Here is an 18,722-nt window from a genome sequence, read left to right as displayed (position 1 = left end):
GGGAATTAGGTTTCAACATGAGTTTTGGAGGGGACAGACATTCAGACTGTAACAATCACTTATGTATTGATTCGTAGGAATTTATTTATTTTGAGATGGGGTCTCGCTCTGAAGCCAAGGCTGGAGTGTAGTGGAGCAACCTTGGCCCACTACAACCTCCACCTCCTGGGCTCAAATGATCCTCCCACCTCAGCCTCCTGAGTAGCTGGGACCACAGGTGTGCACCACCACACTGGGCTAATCTTTGTATTTTTTGTAGAGATGGGGTTTTGCCATGTTGCCCAGGCTTGTTATAAACTCCTGAGCTCAAGCGATCTGCCTGCCTTGGCCTCCCAAAACGCTGGGATTACAGGCGTAAGCCACCATACCAGGCCCAATTTGTAGGAATTTCTGATATATTTTGTATGCCAATATTTTGTTTGTTCTAAGTATTGCATATATTTTCTGCCAGTTAATAATCTTATGATTTTTTATGCTGTTTTTAATCATACAAAATCTCAGAAATATGGAGTAGTTTTTCCCTTCAAGGATTGTACATTTTGCATCTTATTTTGACAAATTCTTATCTAGCCTAAGGTGATTTCAAAAAATTATTCTCTAATGACTTTTTAAAAATTTCACAATCAGGCCGGGCGCTATGGCTCATGCCTGTAATCCCAGCACTTTGGGAGGCTGAGGCGGGTGGACAACCCGAGGTCAGGAGTTCGAGACCAGCCGGACCAACATGATGAAACCTCATCTCTACTAAAAATAACAAAAATTAGCCAGGCGTGGTGGCAGGCGCCTGTCATCCCAGCTACTTGGGAGGCTGAGACAGCAGAATTGCTTGAACCCGGGAGGCGGAGGTTGCAGCGAGCTGAGATCACGCCATTGCACTCCAGCCTGGGCAACAAGAGCGAAACTCTGTCTCAAAAAAAAAAAAAAATCACAAGATGTTTATCCACCAAGAATTACTTGATTCTAGGCTCTCTACTCTCTTCTGTTCTGGTCCTGCATCAGTAGCACACTGTCTGAATTACCCTAGGTTTCTGATAAACTGTGGTATCTGGAGGGCCTGAACCCCTAATCATATTTATAAGTGCAGGCTCAGCTGCATACTACCTGGCTCTTTTAAAAATAGCCTTTGGGCCAGGCACCGTGGCTCATGCCTATAATCCCAGCACTTTGGGAGGCTGAAGCGGACAGATCACCTGAGGTCAGGAGTTCGAGACCAGTCTGACCAACTAGAAAAACCCCGTCTCTACTAAAAATACCAAATTAGTTGGGCATGATGGCACATGCCTGTAATCCCAGCTATTTGGGAGACTGAGGCAGGAGTGCTTGAACCCCAGGAGGGGGAGGTTGCTGTGAGCTGAGATCGCGCCATTGCACTCCAGTCTGGACAACGAGTGAAACTCTTTCTCAAAAAAAAAAAAAAAAAAAAACATTTGGCCAGGCCTGATGGCTCACACCTGTCATTCCAGCACTTTGGGAGGTCTGGCCGGGAGGATTGCTTGAGCCCAGGAGTTTGAGACCAGCCCTGCCAATATAGCAAGATCCCATTTCTACAAAAAAAATTGTTTTAGGTTAGCTGGGCATGGTAGTGCATGCCTGTAATCCCAGCTACTTGGGAGGCTGAGGTGGGAGGATCACTTGAACCTGGGATGTCGAGGCTGCAGTGAGCCGTGGTCATACCACTGCACTGCAGCCTGGGCAACAGAGCAAGACCCTGTCTCAAAAAAATTTTTAAAAAGCCTTTGGTGTTGAATTTTTGCCCTTTATTTTTAAAATTTTTTTATTTTAGATGGGGTCTTGCTATGTTGCCTAGGCTAGACTCAAACTTCTGGGCTCAAGGGATCCTCCTACCTCAGCCTTCTCAGTAGCTGAGACTACTGGTACATGTCACTACACCCAGCTTTTGTTTTTTAATAAAAATTTTAGATTGCTTAATTCTAGGAAAACCTATTAAGATTTTGATTGGAACTTAATTGAATTAATAAATTAGGGAGATTATATATATATTTTTGATAATTCCTTGAGTATGGCATCTCTCCATTTTTTAGTCTTTGAATTATGTTTTGTAACTTCTGATTTAAATTTGTGACTCTTACGAATGCAACTTTTAAAAATATTTACAGCTTTTCCAAATATGTAGGAATGCTGTTGCCTTTTCCTCTCTTTCTCTCTTTCTCTGTCTCTCTCTCTCTCTCTCTCTCTCTGTCTCTCCTTTCTGTTCTTGACGGAGTCTCGCTGTGTCGCCCAGGCTGGAGTGCAGTGGTGCAATCTTGGCTCACTGCAACTTCTGTTCCCCGGGGTCAAGGGATTCTCATCAGTTGATGGACAAAGTTGTTTTCGGCCAGGCGCGGTGGCTCACACCTTTAATCCCAGCACTTTGGGAGGCCGTGGCGGGCGGCTGAGGCAGGCGGATCACCTGAGGCTGTCTCAGCCTCCCAAGTAGCTGGAATTACAGGCGTGCACCTCCACGCCCAGCTAATTTTTGTATTTTTAATAAAAAAATGCAAAAAATTGGCCAGGCGTGGTGGCGGGCGCCTGTAGTCCCAGCTATTCGGGAAGCTGAGGCAGGAGAATGGCGTGAACCCGGGAGGCGGAACTTGCAGTGAGGTGAGATCATGCCACTGCACTCCAGCCTGGGCGACAGAGCGAGACTCCATCTCAAAAAATAAATAAATAAATAAAAAATAATACAAACAAATAAATAAAAGCTAAAGCATTCTAGGAATTACATGTCTGGGAGCTGCTTTGCTGAATCTCTTGGAAGTTGTTAAGGAAAGGCATCTGAGATATACCAGATCAGACCTTCATCTTCTGAGCTTCCCACTTGTAAACTGAAATTTTAAATTACCTGGAATAGGCCTCCCTTCTCTTAACTCCCAATTTGAAGGCTGTGATTTTAAATTAGATGAGAATTTACTTAACTCTATTTGATACATATCCTTATGAATGAACATTTGTTGACTGTCTACTGAATGTGACAGGTATTGTTCTAAGCACTTTATTTGTAATGACTTACTTTTACAAAACACCCCTATGAGTAATGTTCTATTGTCCCCTTATTTACAGTTGAGGAAACTGGGTACAGAGAGATTAAGTAACTAGTCTGATGTCACAGGTAGTATTCAGCTGAGCCTGCACTCATAAATATGATACTGTCCTGCTTCTCCCTTGCTAATATAGGCAATAAAGAGCTTTCTGAAGGGGAAGAAATATTATTATTAAACTGATTTAATGAATTACTATAATTGCAGTTTCAATAATTAGTTTTGTAAAATGCAACTGGTATAGCAGTTTTTGAAGTTTTCTAATTTTTTCCTTCTGTTCACTTTGGTTCTGTTAGGTTTGCCTTTTCACCATTGTCTGAGGAAGAGGAGGAGGATGAACAAAAGGAGCCTATGCTGAAAGAAAGCTTTGGTAATAATAAAATTCACCTCTTATTAGTACTTTAAATATTATTTTTCTGTAAGTACATTGTTTATTATTTTATAACTGTGTTGTTCCTATATTTGGTATGGGATGAAGTTAGGGTTAAGAAAATAAGGGTGTGAATCTTAAGATGAAGGCATGGTAAATTCAGTAAGTAATTGCACATTAAGTATCCATTTTACTTGCTAGAAGTGAGCTAAAAATTTTGCTTTGAACTTCCCAGCTTACATATAAAGATGGAGAAGCATCTGTTGTATACTTCACAAGTATTAGGAAGCTTAAAATAAAACTATGATAAGTAACTTTGGGGCTTTTAATTTAAAAAAAGAAAAAGTTCTGAATCCGTTTTGCCAACATTGTTGGTCTGTTCACAAAGTTAAACAGTGTATATTTATTTTCTTCTACAGAAGGAATGAAAATGAGAAGTACCAAACAAGAACCCAATGGAAATAGTAAAGTCAACAAAGCAGTAAGTATGACTTTTCCATTTGTCTTTGTTCTTTGTCCCATCTTCCAACCCTTAGTAGAACTACTAGAAGAAAACAGGAGGAAAATTCTGTGACATTGGTCTTGGCAATGATTTTTTTTTGTATATGACCCCAAAAGCACAGAGAACAAAGCAAAAATAGAGAAGTGAGAGTACATCAAACTATAAAGCTTCTGCCCAGCAAAGGAAACAATTAACGAAGTGAAAAGACAACCTACAGAGTGGGAGAAAACATTTGCAAACATTGCATCTGTTAAGGGGTTAATACCCAATTTATATAAGGAACTCAGCAAGAAAACGAATAGCCCAGTTTAAAAATGGGCAATGGACCTGAATATACATTTCTTAACATAACACCTACAAATGGCCAACAAGTATATGAAAAAATTTTTATCATTACTAATCCTCAGGGAAATGCAAATGAAAACCACAGTGAGATAACACCTCACACCTGTTTGAATGGCATTTATCAAAATGAAGAAATAACAAGTGTTGGCAAGGACATGGAAAAAAGGGAACCCTTGTACACTGTTGATAGGAATGTGAGTTAGTATAGCCATTATGGAAAATAGTATGGAGCTTCCTCAAAATTAAAAATAGAACTACCTTATGATCCAGGATTCATGTCACTGGGTATATACCTAAAGGAAATGAAATCAGTATGTTAAAGAGATACTTGCACTGTCATGTTCATTGCAGCATTAATCACAGTAGCCAAGATACAGAATCAACCTGCATGTCCATCAGTAGATGAATGGATAAGGAAAATGTGTATTTTGATATACAATGGAATACTATTTAGATTCAGAAGAGAAGGAAATCTTGTCATTCGCAACAGCGTGAAGAAGCCTGGAAGATACTATGTTAAGCAAAATAAGCCAGGCACAGAAAGACAAATACCACATGATCTCACTTACGTCGAATCTAAAAAAGTTGAATTCCTAGAAGCAGAGGGTTGAGTGCTGGTTACCAGGGGCTATGGGAGAACTGGGGAGATGTTGGTCAAAGGGATTTTTAAAAATGTTTTTAAAAATTAAAATATTTGACTTTTCTGTCAGCAGTCCCATTTGTGAATGTATGACTACAGAATTATGAAAGACAAGTTTTAAGACCTTCATGTCCTTACTTGAGATGTATTATGTGGTGCATTTTAGTAATGAGTGGTATTTGTATGTTCCCAGCAGGAAGATGATTTGAAGTGGGTAGAAGAGAATGTTCCTTCTTCTGTGACAGATGTGTAAGTTTTTGAATGATTACCACAAGAATCCTATTTCAAAGTTAGTACTACTTTGTTATTATTTTAAATGAGCAAGTTATACTCACGAAAATACAAGATACTGAAAAATAATTAAAAGAATAGGAATAATCCGCAAACAAAATTAATTGGGTTTATTCATTCAGATGACATTTCTGCTTAGAAAGATTTAGCTATGTAGTAGATCTTAAAATGAATGGGATACTCCTTTTGAAATTTTTAGTTCCTTTCCAGGGCTATAATTTTAATGAAACATTGGTCCTGTTGCATTGCAAAATACGTGTTTTTTTTTTTATACAATTTCTGTAACTGTTGCTTATTGTATTTGCTGTTTATTTTTCCTAAAAGGGCCATTAATAAAATGCAAATCTTAGATAATTATAAAGCTTTTAATTGCATTATTCCATTGTCTTTTATGAACCATTTATGGCTTTATTTTACATTGTTCAATTTAGTATTTCTCTCTCTTTGCAGAGCACTTCCAGCCCTTCTGGATTCAGATGAGGTTGGTACTCAATTCACGTGCATAAATTATGTATATGGTGACTAAATAGAAAGTCATGAATCGTCTGTTCATGGAGATTCTCTTTATTTGACTCAGTAGTGGCCTGAAAACTATAGTTTATATAGTTGAAAAGGATAAGAATAGAAATACTAATAGAGTTCAAACATTCAAGAATCTTCCTTTCTTTGCATCTGTCTATACATGTTTCACCTTTCAAAGTTATATGGTCAGACTTCAGAATGTTTTTGTTTAAATTGGGTAGTAAATACAGTACTCTCCACCATCTAGTTCTTTTGTCTGTAAGAAATGCAAATTTAACTCTAATCTAATATTGGCAAAAATAATAAGGAAAAATATTGAGAAAGGAATATAGTAGACCAAAACAAAATCTAAATTGTTACCTACTATTTAATAATATTTTTGTCACTACCTTCTTCAGATAGTAAGGATTATAATTAGTACCTCTAATATTTATGTTTTTAATCTTTTAGTTTGCCTCCATACAGTTAATCTAGAAGGCTTCACATGAAGTCTTATGTTAGGATTGTGGGCCAGGTATAGTGGCTCATGCCTGTAATCCCAGCACTTTGGGAGGCCTAGGCAGGAGGATCAGTTGAGGTCAGGAGCTTGAGACCAGCCTGGGCAACGTGGTGAAACCCCATCTCTACAAAACATACAAAAATTAGCCGGAGATGGTGGCATACACCTGTAGTCTCAGCTACTTGGGAGGTGAAGTGGGAGGATCACTTGAGCCCTGGAGGCAGAGGTTGCAGTGAGCTGAGATCACGCCACTCCAGCCTGGGCAAAAGAGTGAGACCCCATCTCAAAAAAAAAAAAAAAAGAAAAGAAAAAGAATTGTGGCCTGAGTTCACGGAAACTAGTTCTGGATATGTTCTGAATATTAGGTCATTTTAGAGTTTTTGTTTGTTTGTTTTTGTTTTGTTTTTTTTCAGGAAGCCTTTTGGAAGCATTTTGTCTGATTCTGATTCATTGTGTTGAATTGGCTGCTAAAAATGTTTTGTTCATTTCCCACTGACATGATCTTTGACACAGCATGTACAGAATCAAATTCCTTAGCTGTTCTATGTGTTGAAATAATTGAGAACTCTACCATTCAGATTTGAACCTATCTACATAGCACTTTGCTTTCTGTGGTATATTCTGCTGTTCCCACATCTCCCTCTTGAGGTCTTCCTCTGCTAATTATTTGCCTTTAAGGCTTCCCTTGTACTTCAGCTCTCCATGAGCTGCTATAAGCAGAGAAGGCTGATTAATTGAAACCTGATTGTGCCCTTCATGGGAATGCAAGTTTGCTATAGTAATTTGGTGGCACTGAGTTCAGCCATCTGTTCATATTTTCCTCTGTGAAAACACTGTGCAAGATTTTCCAGGTATACATAAGGCTTTTTTGTGGTAAGAAAACATAACAATGAGATCTACTCTCTTAACTCCTTTAGTGTACGTTACAGTATTGTTACGTATAAGCACAATGTTGTACAGCAGATCTCTAGAACATTTTCATCTCATTTAAATGAAATTTTATACCTGTTGAATAGCAACTCTTGCTTTCCCCCTCCCTCAGCGCCTGGCATCCACCATTCTATTTCTGCCTTTGAGTTCTATTTTAGATAACTCATATAAGTGGAATCATGCAGCATTTGTCCTCCTGTGGCTTGCTTATTTCACTTAGCATAATGTCTTCAAGATTTATCTAAGTTGTAGCACATGTCAGAATTTCCTTCCTTTTTAAGGTTGACAAGTGTTCCATTGTATATATGTAACATGTTATCTTCATCCATTTATCTGTCGGTGGACATGGGTTATTTCCATACCTTGGCTGTTGTGAATAATGTTGCAGTGAACATGGGAGTGCACATTTCTCTTTGAGATCCTGCTTCATTTCTTTTAGGTATATATGCAGAAGTGGGATTACTGGATTATATGGTAGTTATTTTTTAATTTTTTTGAGGAGCTTTCATACTGTTTTCCATAGTGATTGCACCATTTTACATTTCCACCAGCAATGCACAGGGGTTCCAATTTCTTTCTTTGCCCACATTTGTTATTTTTTGTTTTTTGATAATGGCCATCCTAACAGGTGTGACGTGACACCTTGTGGTTTTGGTTTGTATTTCTCTGATGATTAGTGATGATGAGCATTTTTTTTATATACCTGTCAGCCATTTGGAAGCCCTCTTTTGAGAAATGTCTCTTCCAGTCCCTGGCCCAGTTTTTAATCAAGTTAGTTGATTTTTTGCTGTTGAATTGTAGGGGTTTCTTATATATTTTGGATATTAACCCTTATCAGATACAGTCCTATGCCACATTTCAGTCAGCAACGGACCACATATATGACAGTGGTCCCATAAGAACCTCCGGGTTCATGCCATTCTCCTGCCTCAGCCTCCCAAGTAGCTGGGACTACAGGCGCCCGCCACCACGCCCGGCAAATTTTTTGCATTTTTTTAGTAGAGACGGGGTTTCACCGTGTTAGCCAGGATGGTCTCGGTCTCCTGACCTCATGATCCGCCCACCTCAGCGTCCCAAAATGCTGGGATTACAGGTGTGAGCCACCGCACCTGGCCAATACTGAATTTTTACTGTACCTTTTCAATGTTTAGATAACTTTAGATACCCAAATACTTACCATTGTATTCCAGTTGCCTTTGGTATTCAGTACAGTAACATGCTGTACAGGTTTTTAGCCTAGAGCAATAGGCTTATACATATAGCCGAGGTATGTAGTAGGCTATATAACATCTAGATTTGTGTAAGTATATTCTGTGAAGTTCACACAGCTATGAAATTGCCTAATGACGCAGTTCTCAGAATGTATCCCTATCATGAAGTATACGTGACTGTATGTAGTATGCAAATATTTTCTCCAATTCTGTAGGTTGCCTTTCATTCTGTTGTGTGCTTCCCTTGCTGTGCAGAAGCTTTTTAGTTTGATGTAGTCCCATTCGTCTGTTTTGCTCTTGTTTTGTGCTTTTGGTGTCTTAGACAAGAAATCACTGCCACGACCAATTTCAAGAAACTTAGGTTGTCTTCTAGGAGTTTTGTGGTTTCAAATCTTATGTCTAATTCTTTAATCTATTTTGACTTGTCTAAGTCTTTAATCTATTTTGAGTTGATTTTTGTGTATAGTGAAGATGAGTTACTTTCATTCTTTCTCATGTGAATATCTAGTTTTTCCAGCACCATTTGTTGAGGAAACTGTCAGTTTCCCCACTGTGTAGTGTTGTCTCTCTTTTCGAAGATCAGTTGACCATATATGTGTAGTTTTATTTCTGGGCTTTCTATTTTGTTCCACTTGGTCATAGTATATGATTCTTTCAACGTGCCGTTAAATTCTGTTTTCCATTGTTTCATTGAAGATTTTTGCGTCTGCTCATCAGGGATATTGGCCTGTCGTTTCTCTTCTTGTCATGTCTTTGGCTTTGGCATTAGGGTAATGCTGACCTCATAGAATAAGTTTGGAAGTTCCTTCCAAATAAATGTTTTCGTCTTTAATTTTTTTGAAAGAGTTTAAGAAGGATTAGTGTTACTTTGTCTTTAAGTACCTGGTAGGACTCAACTAAAGAAGCCATCTGGTCCTGGGCTGTTTTTTTGTTGGGATGTTTTTGATTACTGATGGAATCTTCTTGTTGTAGGTCTTACCAGGTTGTGTGTGTCGTCCCCCACCCCCCCCGGATTTTCTATTCCTTGATGATTCAGTCTTGGTAGATTGTATACTTCTAGGAATTATATATTTTGTTCTAGGTTATCCAGTTTCTTGGCATATTTTTTAAAATGTTTTGTATATTTTTATTGAAATTCTTACTTTGTTCATGCATTGTTCTCCTGAGTTCGTTGAACATCTTCATGATAGTTGTTTTGCATTCTCTTTCAAATAATTCCTATACCTCTGTTTCACTGGGGTTGGTTTCCAGAGATTTATCTTCTTCCTTTGTTTGGGCCATGTTTCGCTGATTCTCCATTTTCCTTAATTCTTTGTGTTGGTTTCAGTGCATTAGAAAAAAAACAGTTACCTTTCCAGTGTTCATGGACTGGCATTGTACAGGAGAACACCCTCATCAATCATTCTGATAGCCTCTCTAACCCACTCTGTATTATGTCTTTTCTGGACTTCTGCATATGTATTCCCAATCAGAGGGATTTGCTGGGTTTTTCCCTCCCCAGGAATTTATAATCTCTTGCTCCCTTTTGTGTTTATCTGCTGTATCATGGGTCTCCTGGAGCCAGTGGCATAGCCCAGCTCTTTTTTTGTTCATACTGGCCCCAGGCACCTAAAATATACTGGTCCCATCTGTGCTTCAAACCATTCCCTACAGAAACCATTCCCTCAGGTAACCTCTTACAAAGTTGGAACATTTTCACAGTCCATCTCTCCTCCCTAGGGAAAAGCTAGGATTTGGGGATGTTGGGGATTCTACCTGCTTACTCTGCACTGAGCTGGGGGAGCGGCTGTAGTGAGCTCATGCTTGCTAGTCCAAACTTCCACTTTGATTTCAGCAACTTCCAACCTGGGCCCTTTGTTTTTAGCTCTCGGACTCAGGCAAGACAGAAAACAGTCTCTCGTGCAGGTTCCAGAAAAGTCAGAATGTTGGATGTACATTCCAGTCATTTCCTTCCCTCTGCAAAAGGAAGCTGGGAGCTGAGGGTTTTCTCTCTATCATGTGGTACTGTGCTGGGTCCATGGGAAGGGAAGAATTATGGCAAGAGGGTGCCTCAGGTTTTTCTGCCGACTTTGATTCAGCTGGTTTCATGCTTTCCTATAGTGCAGAAGACCCTCAACTGGTTTCTGGATTTCCCACAAAGGGAATTTTTCCATGTATTATTGAGTCAGTGTGTCTGTAGAGGGAAGGAGGGTCCAGGGCTTCCTGTTCTGTCATCTTGCTGACATCACTTTCTCCAAGGCCTTTTTTTCCCTTAAAACTGAAAAAGACCTTAAATGAATTACAGGAGAAACAATTTACATGATGGACCAGGAATCAAAATGGCATAAGGCTCTTCAACAACATCTTTGGAAGCCAGAACAAAGCCTTTGAATTCTGAGGAAAATCATTTTCAACCTAGAATTCTGTACTCAACTAAACTATCATTATGAGGGTAAAATAAAGATGTTTCTAGTCACACAAGAAGTAAAATAATTGATGTTCTATATGCAGTTTCTGAAGAAAGTAGTGGAAAATGTTCTCCACAAAAATGAGGAAGCTAGGAAAAAGACTTGGGATCTAGGAAATAAAGGGTCCAACACAGAGACAAGAAAAATGCCCAGTATGATGTAAGAAATTCTCAGGTTGGCAGCTGGGCACCAGGCTTGGATGGAGTGGAGAACAGAGAGCATCGGAAAGGATATTTTTAAGAAAAAGGGAAACATCTATAGATTATCTGATGTGATTGATTATGTTCAAAAAGGATTTGTAGTTCTGTCAGTTTGTGATACAATAGTGAGAGGTACTTGGCAAATGAAGCAAAAGAAAAATGAAAATTAACTCTAAGGTATAAAATTGCCTAAGAAGGGAAATTTAAGGGTAGTACATTAATTATTTTAATTGAAATGGGATACTGTAAATACTATATTAAATTAAATGTAATTTTATTTTTTGCATGATTTTTAAAAAGTGTAGTAAAAAACACATAACAAATCAACCCTCCTAACCATTCTAAAGTGCAAAGTGCTAAGTAGGTGCACGTCTTTGCCCTCATCCTTCACTGGGTCTTCAAGTTAAATTCCTGAATTAGAGGAGTTACACATTTTTATTAAAGCCTAATCTTATGTAAATATTTGTTTAGTCATCTTAACTGACTCTATACATTTCCTTCTGAGTGCTGATTTTCTGTCCAGAAGCCTAGAGCTTTTGATTTAGTTGTTCTTGGGTGAGGTCTGGACATCTGTATGTTCAAAATCTTCATAAATGTTTAGGAACCATTTCTCTAAACATTTAATTAACATAAAGTACTCATGGAAGATGTTTGCTTGGATAGTCTGTATAGAAGATATTTGGAATATAGATCATTTTAACCTAATATACTTCAACCTTTTTTTTTTTCCCTAGGAACGAATGATCACACACTTTGAAAGGTCCAAAATGGAGTAAGGAATGGGAAGATTTGCAGTTAAAGATGGCTACCATCAGGGAAGAGATCAGCATCTGTGTCAGTTTTCTGTACGGCTCCATGGGATTAAAGGAAGCAATGACATCCTGATCTGTTCCTTGATCTTTGGGCATTGGAGTTGGCGAGAGGTGTCAGAACAAAGAGAACATCTTACTGAAAACAAGTTCATAAGATGAGAAAAATCTACGAGCTTCTTATTTACAACACTGCTGCCCCCTTTCCTCCCAGACTCTGACATGGATGTTCATGCAACTTAAGTGTGTTGTTCCTGAACTTTCTGTAATGTTTCATTTTTTAAATCTGACAAACTAAAAAGTTTAACGTCTTCTAAAAGATTGTCATCAACACCATAATATGTAATCTCCAGGAGCAACTGCCTGTAATTTTTATTTATTTAGGGAGTTACATAGGTGATGGGGGAAATTGTTAACTACCTTTCATTTTCCTGGGAAGTCAAGGTTACATCTTGCAGAGGTTGTTTTGAGAAAAAAGGGCCCTTCTGAGTTAAGGAGCCATAGTTCTATCGATGATCAAAAGAAAAAAAAAAAAAGAAACTGTTACAGTATGATTCAGATCATTTAAAAAAGCAAAATCAAGTGCAATTTTGTTTACAAATGGTGTATATTAAAGATTTTTCTATTTCAGATGTACTTTAAAGAGAAATATTAGCTTAACTCTTTTGACATCTGCTATTGTGACACATCCCATTGCTGGCAATGTGGTGCACACTCCGAAACTTTTAACTACTGTTTTGTAAGCCTCCAAGGGTGGCATTGCAGGGTCCTTAGGCAATGTTTTGTTTGCCTTTATGCAGAGAGGTGCTCCAAGTGCTGTGATTGAGCACCGTGCTAGAGGAACTGTAATGCTTCAGAAGTTGTAGCTTATACAAAGGAAACAGGTCCTGCTGGCTTAATTTAAACAGTTATTGCATGAAGTAGTGTGGAGGCCCTGGACTGCTGCTCGTTCTTTAGGATGGACTGTTCTGGTATCTGGTATTGGTTTAGAGACTGTTAATAAGGGACATCACAAGGTGATGGGATTCATTTGAAGCACTCTATTTCTGTTTTAATGGTTTTATCCAATTTTGCCTTCCCAAGATTTTTGTTCTACATAAAAAGTTCATGCCACTTTTTAATATAAAAAAATTTAACAAAATTAATGTATTTTTCTCATTTTTTTCAAACTTTTTCTAAAGACTCTTTCTGTCAAACTCATGAAAAATTTCTTTCTATGGCTTTTATTCTAGATTGTCTTATTTTCTGTTAAAACCAATGACCACATGACCACAATCTTCACTAACTCATACTGCAGTGAAAGTGTTAACCCTTAGGTAGTTTCTCTACAACTCTTTGCTATGGTGATTTTAAAAAAAGTTTCCTAGGAAGTATCTCTGAGGAACAGCAATCTGAAGAACTGACTATATTCTCATGCTAAGTCATTAGCCAAAAGCTGGTGGTATTGTTGCATGCTGCTATTGCATATTAAAACTTAGCAGATGAATAATAGTTGTAATGCAGCAGGATAGTTGGTCAAATTATTTTTTTAGGCTGCTTTGATGTTGACTTGAGACTAGTAAAAAAAAAACCCCATTGTGTTAAGCGGGAGTGTATAGTTCAAATTCTATAGCCTGGGCCCTGATAATTCTACGTACAGCTTTCTGTATTACTGGGAATAGATATAGTGTGTCATTTCTTAGGTTCAGAAGAAATTGATAGCTTTGCAGTAATCTGTAAAACAATATAAACCTTAGGGTTTGGGGCCTGAACGAAAAGGTACTAGACCTTCCAGCACAACAGCTGGTAATTCTAAATTTTTAAGAAGGTGATCAGCTTCTATGGTGAAAATCAGCTATAACACAGGATTTGTTTAGCAATTTTCATGTTTTTGACTACTTGAAAGTACTTTTTCACTTGATTATCAGAACAGCATTTAGTAAAGATGGGACAAGTATTCCTAATTTACATATGAAGAAACTGATATTGTGTAAAAATAAAATGACCAGGACCAGTTTTTTTGACTTCATATCACAGACTTACCCTTTTTCTTTTACATTTTTGCTTTAAACCCAAATGCTTAATTTTTTGACCTATGATGTTTTCCTAGGGGGAAGTTACCAGATATAGATCATTCTTGCAGCCCAAACTTTGTTGTTTTTTAAGTCTTCAAGGGGAATACTAAGGTAACCGCAGACAGTACAGGTCCCAGGTCCTATAGGAGGAAAAGCCATGACACCTTCCTAAAGGAATATTAGGATGTAAGACACAGCTTTGGAAAGTTGAATTGGTAGGAATGTGGTCATCAAATTAAAAGGAGGCTTATTTCACTGACTTCCAAGAGTTAGTGAATCATCTCTTGCCTAAACTCTTGCTACTCAAAATGTGATCCAGGGACCAGCAACATCTGGGAGATTTTTGGTGCTCAACTGAGGGTCTTACTCTGGTCCTACTGAATCAAAAGAGGCATTTTAACAATGTCTCTAGGTGATTTGTATGCACATTAAATTTGAAAAGCCTTGGCCTCAAATGGTGGTTCTCAGGGTAATTTTGCCTCCCAGAGGACATACGGCAAAGAGACATTTTTATACCTCTGTGGGGAAGATAACTGGCATCTGGTGTGGTGGGTGGAGGTTAGGGATGCTGTTAAACATCTTACATTGTACAGAACATGCCCCCTCCCCCAACAAGAAATTATCCTGTACTAAATGCCGGTAGTGCTATCGCTGAACAACCCTAGCCTAAAATGGTGGTTCTCAAGCTTTTAAGTGCATGGACTCACCTTGGGGTTTATTAAAACATAGGTTGCTGTTCCCTTCGAGTTTCAGATTCAGTAGAACTGGAATGGGCCTGAAACTTTGCATTTCTAACAAGTTCACAGGTGCTGCTGCTACTGCTGCTGTTGCTGGTCTAGAACCACTTTCAGAACCACTGGCCTAGAACAACCATGAAAGCATTAAGGTAAGGTGCTTGTACTAATTGGGATATAATGGTAATACTAAAGCTACCACTTATTGAGAGCTTAGTGTGTGTCAGGTGTTGCTAAGCACTCACGACACTAGGTCACAGGTATTTACAAAAATTTTGCAGATTAGCAAAGTATGGCATCGAAATATTAAATTTTCTAAATCACAGCTAATTTCCTAATTGGTAGATCTCCGTCTGAGGTCTGACGCCAAAGGCCGAGTTTTTAACCATCACGCCCACTGCCTAAAACAGTTCTAAGATTAAGAGTTTGTTCCTTCTACGGTAAGCCTATGGCTACTCGGGATGGAGTAGCTATGGGTCCAGAGTGACGATGGCAACTCAGCAACAAAGCAATTCCTTGAGAGCGCACCGGGAGGAAGGGGCGGGACTTCGGCTGCGGAAAAGGCGGGCCTAACTAGCAGGAAGTCCGGGGTTGACGATGGCTGTGTTGTTGAAGGGCCTGTAGCCGGGGGGCTCCTGGCCGGATCCCGGTCTACCCTTAGCCCAGCCTCGTTCCGGACCCCAGCTTGGCCCGGAACACTCTGGGCGAGACGGCGGTGGCAACTCTCCGCTTGCCGCCATGCACGACGCTTTCGAGCCAGTGCCGATCCTAGAAAAGCTGCCTCTGCAAATCGACTGTCTGGCTGCCTGGGGTGAGCCGAGGGGCCGCGGGGCCGAGGCGGAGTCAGCACAGGAGCGGTCCGGATCTTTTCTGAGGCCGGGGAAGTGGACAGGCGTCCATCCGTGGGGGCTTCGGTTGGATGCTACACGAGAGGGGCTTGGGATGAGAGAAGGCAGAGAGATGACCACCGGCTATAGACATCGATGTCTGTGGGGCTACTTGGGTGATCCCAGTGATCCAGTCATTTAGGGGAGTTCCCCTTGCTTTTGCTCTCTGTGCAGAGTGGGAGGATGAGCTTTCCTTTTTAGTTGTGCTCAGCTTTGGCCCATTTTGATTCCCACGAAGACTTCATTTTAGAGGGTCAAAGCAGTAAGAAGTTCTCAGCCTGCCAGGGGCTTGAAGTTTTCCAGATGTTTGTGTTGTTTTCTAGATGAAAGTCAACCCTGGTTTTGGGGGCATTGAACAAGTTAACACCATATGCTTTTTTTTCCCCTTAGTGATCATTCGTTCATTTCTTATTCCTGTAGGAAACTCATGTAGTTAGCTAACCTTTGAATCTAGCCAAGCGGTTGATTACCTTATATCCAAAGTGTCCAAGTTACCTAACTGTAGGCGGAAGAGTTTCCAGACTGTCTTGAAACCTAACCCATAAAAACTAGCATAGTCCTTTTGGGATTGACTAGTGCAGAAGGCCGGGACAGACATCTCTTGTGTGCTCTGAAATACAAATGAAGGTTTCAGGGATAACGGTGAACATTGTGCTCTTATCCATGAGTGACTGGTTTGATACCAGCCGCCAAAGACCAAGGAAATCATTTCTAACTTTCCTCTTAATGTTTAGGTCCTAGAAATCAAGGACCATAAAAAGATGATTCAGATCCCTTAATCAGATCTTATACTGAGCTAGATAGGTAACCATGATGGGCCTTATGGAATCTTGGTGGTGTCTGATACCATGTGCGTCAGCTGTTCACAGTGTCACCGAGTCATCTTTGCAGAGTTCTTCATGACTTCTGTAGGGTTCTTTCACGAAGAATTTTCATATTAATATGCACCCTTCCTCCTTTAGCAGCTCTGGGTCTCTTTAAAATCATACCTCCACAGTAAGCAGTTCTAGTCCTTTGGGTTAAGAGGAGAATCCTACTTCTCCAGACATCTCAAGAAAACCAATTTCTGTCGTTAAATGCTCTCATTAAACATTTAAATAGAGGAGGAGAAAAAGTTTTTAAATGAAAGACCTGACACTGCATGAAAGGATTAATTCCCCCATTGCTTCATCAGATATACTTATTAGGTGCCTACACGGGCCATTCTCTTTGCTTGGGACAGTAATACAATGATGAATAAGAAACAGTGCCTGTGCTCCTAGGACACACATTGGGGGACAAATACACGTGAACAGATTATAATACTAGAGACATATGCTGCCTATTATTGCAACATGGATGAGGGGGTACCCAACTCAGCTAAGGACATATGTTTCTGAAAGGGATTAATGCAGCTGTTGCTACACTTGACTTAGCTCGTCAGAATCCTTGACTCTGATCTCCTGTTGGACCATTAGCACATAGTGCTCCTAGACTCTCACCAACTCCACTTTGTCACAGTAAAGATTCCTTGCACCTGTGGTTTTCAGGAACACAGTTTTGAAACAATAGGTAGCTTTTGGCCTTCCTTGATCACCCACCGAACAGGAGAAATGCTCTTTGCTTCCTAAGGTGCTTAGGTACATATTAGGTTACAAGAGGCCGTTAACTGCCTCCTGCTTCAAAAGTGCTTTATTTCCAGATTTGAGCAGCAGTAATTATTGCTCTTTCTAGTCATTACCCCTTTTTAACTACATTGTGCCTTTGGATGGAAAGTTCGTCCAGGAACTTCCAGAGGCAGGTCACACAGGGCCAAATAATATTTGAGGTGTAAATGTCTTAGAGACAACATACTCTGTCTCCTGGGAAATAGAAATCAGGAGAGAACATGATGAGGATGATTTCTTTCTAAACTCCAAAGTTGTATAATCCTGCTGCCTTTTCAGCATCTTCATTTGGATGTCTAGTAGCATAGCCAAAACCGTTCTTGATTCCTCTCCCCTCGAACATGCCTGTCCTCCTGTATCTTACATCTCAGCAAGTGGCATTTCTGTTTACCTCTTTGACTAAAGCCAAAAGCTTTGGAATCGTTCTTGACTTCTTTCATTCTGTTTTACACTGTATCCCATCTATCAGCAAATCTTGTGTGTTCTACCCCTAGAATAAATCTGAAATCCAGTCATTTCTCTCTATCTTGATGATTACTACTCTTGAAGGCACCATCATCTGTCACCTGAATTACTGTAGTAGTCTTCTCATTGATCACCCTATATTTGCCAGTGTGCCATTTTCAGTTTTTTATCTACCGGGTAGAGTGAACTTTGAAAACCTAAATCTGATTCCATCCTCTGCTCAAAACCCTCTCATGGTATCACATCACAACTAGAATAAGTTCCAAAGTTTTCACCCTGTCTGGCAACATCTGACATGATCAGGCCCTGGTTTCTTCCCTGTCTTCTGTGTACTTACCTCTCACTCCTTTCTGGTACCAGTCCCACACAGCCTTCCTTGTTCCATCAATGCACAAAGCACATACCCACCTCAGGGCCTTTACATTTGCTGTTTCCTTGGCCTGGCACTCACTTGCCTTTGTATATATGGTTCATTCCTCATTTCACTCAGTTCTCTGCTGAAATGTCACCCAAATCAGCAAAACCTTCCCTGTGTATCCTATATAAAAGAGATTGCCACATCCACCAATGTGCTGTTTTCTTAGCCTTATCTTCTAATCATGGGTCACCATCTACTGTTATTTTATATATTTAATTATTATTGCCTCTCTCACTCCACGTTAGAATATAAGCTCCCTCAGGGCAGTATCTTTGTTTTCTGCATTGCTATATCTGCAGTACCTAAAACGTTTCCTGACTCAATGGGTATTCATTAAATATATATTTAATGAATAATGTTAATATGAATAGTAATAGCTTGCAGTTGTTAAATGCTAATCTGTATTAGGCTTTTATAAAATAAGACTCCATTTTACAGAAGAAGGACCTAAGGCTTAGAAAATTTAAGAAATTTTTCCAAGGTCACATGTCCTGTAAATCATGTCTGCTTCTAGAGCCTGGTTCTCAAACTTGAATGTATATTCAAAGCCTGTAAAAAATGCAGACTTCACGTGTATATATGAGTATCTGTATGTCTATATATACATACATACCTATATTTTCCAGAGAAACAATGGAAAGATAAGTCAAAAATTACTAAAATGATGCCCATAGCAGAAGGGAGAAGAGAGGATAAAATGGACAATGATAGAAA

At 39.4% G+C, this 18,722-nt stretch overlaps 2 protein-coding genes across 16 annotated transcripts in view; both read left to right on the top strand.

Moving 5' to 3' along the window:
- Window positions 1-13,025, top strand: part of TMEM87A (transmembrane protein 87A) — a 62,692-nt gene extending 49,667 nt beyond the window's left edge. For 3 of the 7 annotated variants that reach the window (XM_054666745.1, XM_063793973.1, XM_063793974.1), the window contains exons 16-20: window positions 3,335-3,408; window positions 3,828-3,889; window positions 5,089-5,144; window positions 5,637-5,667; window positions 11,730-12,945. In XM_054666745.1, the coding sequence (XP_054522720.1) occupies window positions 3,335-3,408; window positions 3,828-3,889; window positions 5,089-5,144; window positions 5,637-5,667; window positions 11,730-11,771 (265 nt within the window). In that variant the 3' untranslated portion in view covers window positions 11,772-12,945. Of the gene's footprint in view, window positions 1-3,334; window positions 3,409-3,827; window positions 3,890-5,088; window positions 5,145-5,636; window positions 5,668-11,729 lie in introns of all 7 variants that reach the window. The other 4 variants (XM_063793975.1, XM_063793976.1, NM_001243054.3 and 1 more) reach the window with 3 other exon arrangements.
- Window positions 13,026-15,128: 2,103 nt separating this feature from the next.
- Window positions 15,129-18,722, top strand: part of VPS39 (VPS39 subunit of HOPS complex) — a 49,639-nt gene continuing 46,045 nt past the window's right edge. For 4 of the 9 annotated variants that reach the window (XR_010151646.1, XR_010151647.1, XM_009428890.5 and 1 more), the window contains exon 1: window positions 15,180-15,403. Coding sequence is in view for 4 of the 9 variants with exons in the window: in XM_009428890.5 (XP_009427165.1) it covers window positions 15,331-15,403 (73 nt within the window). In the remaining 5 variants the exon portion in view is untranslated. Of the gene's footprint in view, window positions 15,404-18,722 lie in introns of all 9 variants that reach the window. The other 5 variants (XM_009428891.5, XM_009428889.5, XM_063794827.1 and 2 more) reach the window with 3 other exon arrangements.

The sequence above is a fragment of the Pan troglodytes genome, chromosome 16, assembly GCF_028858775.2.
Source record: "Pan troglodytes isolate AG18354 chromosome 16, NHGRI_mPanTro3-v2.0_pri, whole genome shotgun sequence".
Lineage (NCBI taxonomy): Eukaryota > Metazoa > Chordata > Mammalia > Primates > Hominidae > Pan > Pan troglodytes.
The sequence above is the reverse complement of the archived record's forward strand: the minus strand, read 5'-3'. Positions and strand labels throughout refer to the sequence as shown.